The sequence below is a fragment of the Austrofundulus limnaeus genome, unplaced genomic scaffold, assembly GCF_001266775.1.
Source record: "Austrofundulus limnaeus strain Quisiro unplaced genomic scaffold, Austrofundulus_limnaeus-1.0 Scaffold156, whole genome shotgun sequence".
Taxonomy (NCBI): domain Eukaryota; kingdom Metazoa; phylum Chordata; class Actinopteri; order Cyprinodontiformes; family Rivulidae; genus Austrofundulus; species Austrofundulus limnaeus.
Window position 1 is genome coordinate 885,701 of NW_013952558.1, and position 3,378 is coordinate 889,078.

Genomic DNA, 3,378 nt, shown 5'->3' on the forward strand with positions numbered 1-3,378 from the left:
GTGTAATATATTTTTAAACTTCTAGTTTAAAAATGATAAAAACTGAACATCCTACAGTATTTTTACTGTCTTTATTTTACAGTTAAAATATATGTTTATCACATAAAGTCTAATGTTACAACTATTCGGGGATCCCTTTAAGTAAACAACAGGCTAGCATGAGCTAACATGTTTTACTTTGTATTAGTAATATTGATCACGTATTTGCATACAAATTAATTTCTGTTGTGGATATAAAAACACAAACAAACAAACAAACAAACAAACAAACAAAAAGAATCTGTTATGTTTGGTCACATTTTCAAAGAGCCACTGTAGAGGGACCAAAGAGCCACATGTGGCCCAAGAGCCGCAGGTTGCAGACCCCTGATCTTGAGGGATCTTTCCCGAGCATTTTAACCCTACACTATAAAATTTTACAACTGCTTCTTGCTCTGTACACAAAGCTATTCATCATTTAAACCTAATAAAATTTTAGTTTTCATGTTTTAGTACTTTTTTTAAATCTCTTTGTAGTGAGCGTTTAACCAATAAGGGTAGCTTTAGGTTGCTCAACTTGCTTGTTATTCTAAGAGAGAAGAGGGGGGAAAAGGCTCCCCATTTCCCCATTTCCATCCACATACCGTGGATGGAAAACATTTGTGTGCGTTCCATCCTGCCCAGATGCAGCTGGTTAAGCGCTCCCATCCAGGACGCTGTCAACATGACCGTTTCTAGGAATAGCTGAAAGTGAAGTAGGAATGAAAAGCACAACAATGCTTTTTCTTTTCCGCAACGGAAACCAGAAGAGTAGCGAGTTTGCAGGACCTTGCTGTTTTCAGGTAACCACCTGGGGCGCAGAAATATGTTATATATATAAAAAATAAAATAAAGTTTCCAAAACCACTCCCTAACTACTCTTTCGTAACGTAATTACAATGGAATTTACAGTGAGGGAACTAGTCAGTTTGTCCTGGTATTTGGTATTTAAAAGTCAAATATGGGATAGTTTAGTGAGGCTGAAACATGAGTAAAACACCGTTAAAATGCAAGTTTATTACTTTTGTTAAGTTTTCAGCAGTAGTTTTTTTTCACGCTCTAATGCAGCAATGAAAACACTCTTGCTGACTTTTTTAATGCATACATATCCATTAATGTGTGTTTAATTTAAATTGGACAGGCAAAACCGTGCCATTCTCAGTGTGTGATGTGTGTGTGTTTAAAGGATCAAAGAATGCCTAATAAAGAATAATTCTTGTTGCTCTATTGCGTGTGTGTCTGGAGACGTGTGTGTTCTGAGAACGTTACAGACGTTTCACTCATTTTTCTGGTTATCTTTCTGTGTCTGATTCTCCTAATGATTTATGTATGGGCATGTAAAGCTTTAGAAATACTTTAAACTTGTGCGACTGTGTGTGTGTGTGTGTGTGTGAAGCCTCATCAGCCCTGTTAGTTGTTGAGAAAATGCCAGTGTGCATTGCTCGGCGCTGACAGCCAAGGCTTGAGGGCTGATCTCGTGTGAGTGCTCTGTCATCTCTCTATTGACTTATTATGGTGATGCGTTAACAGCAGGTCTGKCTGCCCTGCCTGTCTGCCAGGATGCAGCGATTTCTCACTTTGCAGCAGCGCCAAACGCTTTATGACACAAAACTTGGTGCTCGTTTGATCTGTTTTATGTACCTCTGTATCATAGAAACTATTCCTCTTGAAACAGCTTTGTCATAATTTGGTTGATTGTGATGATGAAAGAAACCTTTGATTAAAGCCGACACAGTTTTATCTCTTTTTTTCCCCCAACACACAGAGCTTTTCTATGTTGTGCTCATTCACATTGTCTTTTCAGGGTTACCTTTTACATTATAGAGTCAGTATATTGCACAGTGTTGATTCATTCATTCTTTGTCACTTTTTATGGAAACTAGCCTTTTTTTTAAGAAAAAACACACTTGTTTTTCTGATTCACCCTCTGCAGTTATTAAGACTATTTTACATGGTGAAGTAGATCAGTAATGGAAGAACAACCTGTTATACCAACAGAACATTACATGCAGTTCAGATCATGAAAGACATTACGTCAATGAGGTGTGGATTTTGGATGTTGTAACTCTGCAGATCTTTTACATGACAATAGACGTTAATTTTGCACTGGAGGGAAGGGAGAGTTCCCTAAAAGGGCAAAACACAAACAGAAAAAAAAAAAACAGAAAGCTTGTCATCAGTCTCACTTACAATTAGAATAATTTATAGGATTTCATGCTAATCTGTGTAATATTTCACCTGTCTGATCATATTTCTGTAATAAAATGTTTAAAACTGTGTGCCTCATAGGTGAAACAAATCAGTATTTCAGACACAAATCTGATTTACAGTTTTCCATTCCATGCATTCACAATATGTACCATAGTTTGTGTTTCTAACAGCCTCACTTCCTCTTTATGTTTGTGTTTGTCCAGAGATGGATAACCCAGAGGCCAGAGTGACTGAGATCCATGCTCTGGTGCACCGGTTACCTGAGAAGAACAGGCAGATGCTGGAGCTGCTGACCAAACATCTGGCCAAGTAAGCAGACATGACTGTGTGTGACTGTGTTAATTTCAGTTCTGAGGGTGCGGTTTCAGTGGTGATGGGAATCCATGTCCTTTTCATCCCCAATTAAATTGCCACACTGTATTACTTCATAATAGCTTTTTCAGAACACTCACCAGTTCTTAAGAAGTGATCATTGTGATCGCCAGTTGAGTGTTTCCCAACCGTGGCCTTTGAGGAACACCATCCTGCWTSTTTTAGTTGTCTCCCTGCTCTGACACACCTGGTTTGTATGAATGAGTGACAAGCTTCTGAATATCTGCTGAAGAGCAGGGAAACARCACCACGCAGGATGCTTCAACACACTCTAAACTTAAAACTTGGAGATTGCCGCCTTTTATTTTTAAAACCGTCTTTTAAAGGGGACCTATTATGCAAAATTCACTTTTTGAAGGTTTTTTGCTTAATTTTGGGTATGTACTTCTTAAAAAAACAGTCCTAGGACCAAAAAAATGCACCCAGGGCATATTTACTGTAAGTAAATGTATTTTTAATRTATATTAATGACAAGTTTTATACTTCTGTCATTTTGTGATGTCACAACCCGTACGACAACTCACTGGAACCTGCGTTCAGCCCCTTACCTAGCAACCCACCCCCGGGTGAGACTCCACCTCCTCAGTATAAAAAGCCGTCACCGTGTTGTTGTGCAATGCGCAGCTCCTTTCACAGCAAACCTCCAATAGGGCAATGGATAGAGTGTTGGACCAGAGAGTGGGAGACCAGGGTTAGAGACCAGCATGGACACAATTTAATTATTTATTTATTTTCATTCATGAACACATTTTCTCATGTACCTCTATTGTTTAGCTT

At 38.5% G+C, this 3,378-nt stretch overlaps 1 protein-coding gene across 1 annotated transcript in view; it reads left to right on the top strand.

Moving 5' to 3' along the window:
- LOC106523433 (rho GTPase-activating protein 26) overlaps positions 1 to 3,378 on the top strand; it is a 92,341-nt gene that overhangs the window by 67,884 nt on the left and 21,079 nt on the right. Inside the window, exon 17 of the mRNA XM_014016847.1 lies at positions 2,433 to 2,538. Coding sequence (XP_013872301.1) covers positions 2,433 to 2,538 — 106 coding nt within the window. The remainder of the gene's footprint in view (positions 1 to 2,432; positions 2,539 to 3,378) is intronic.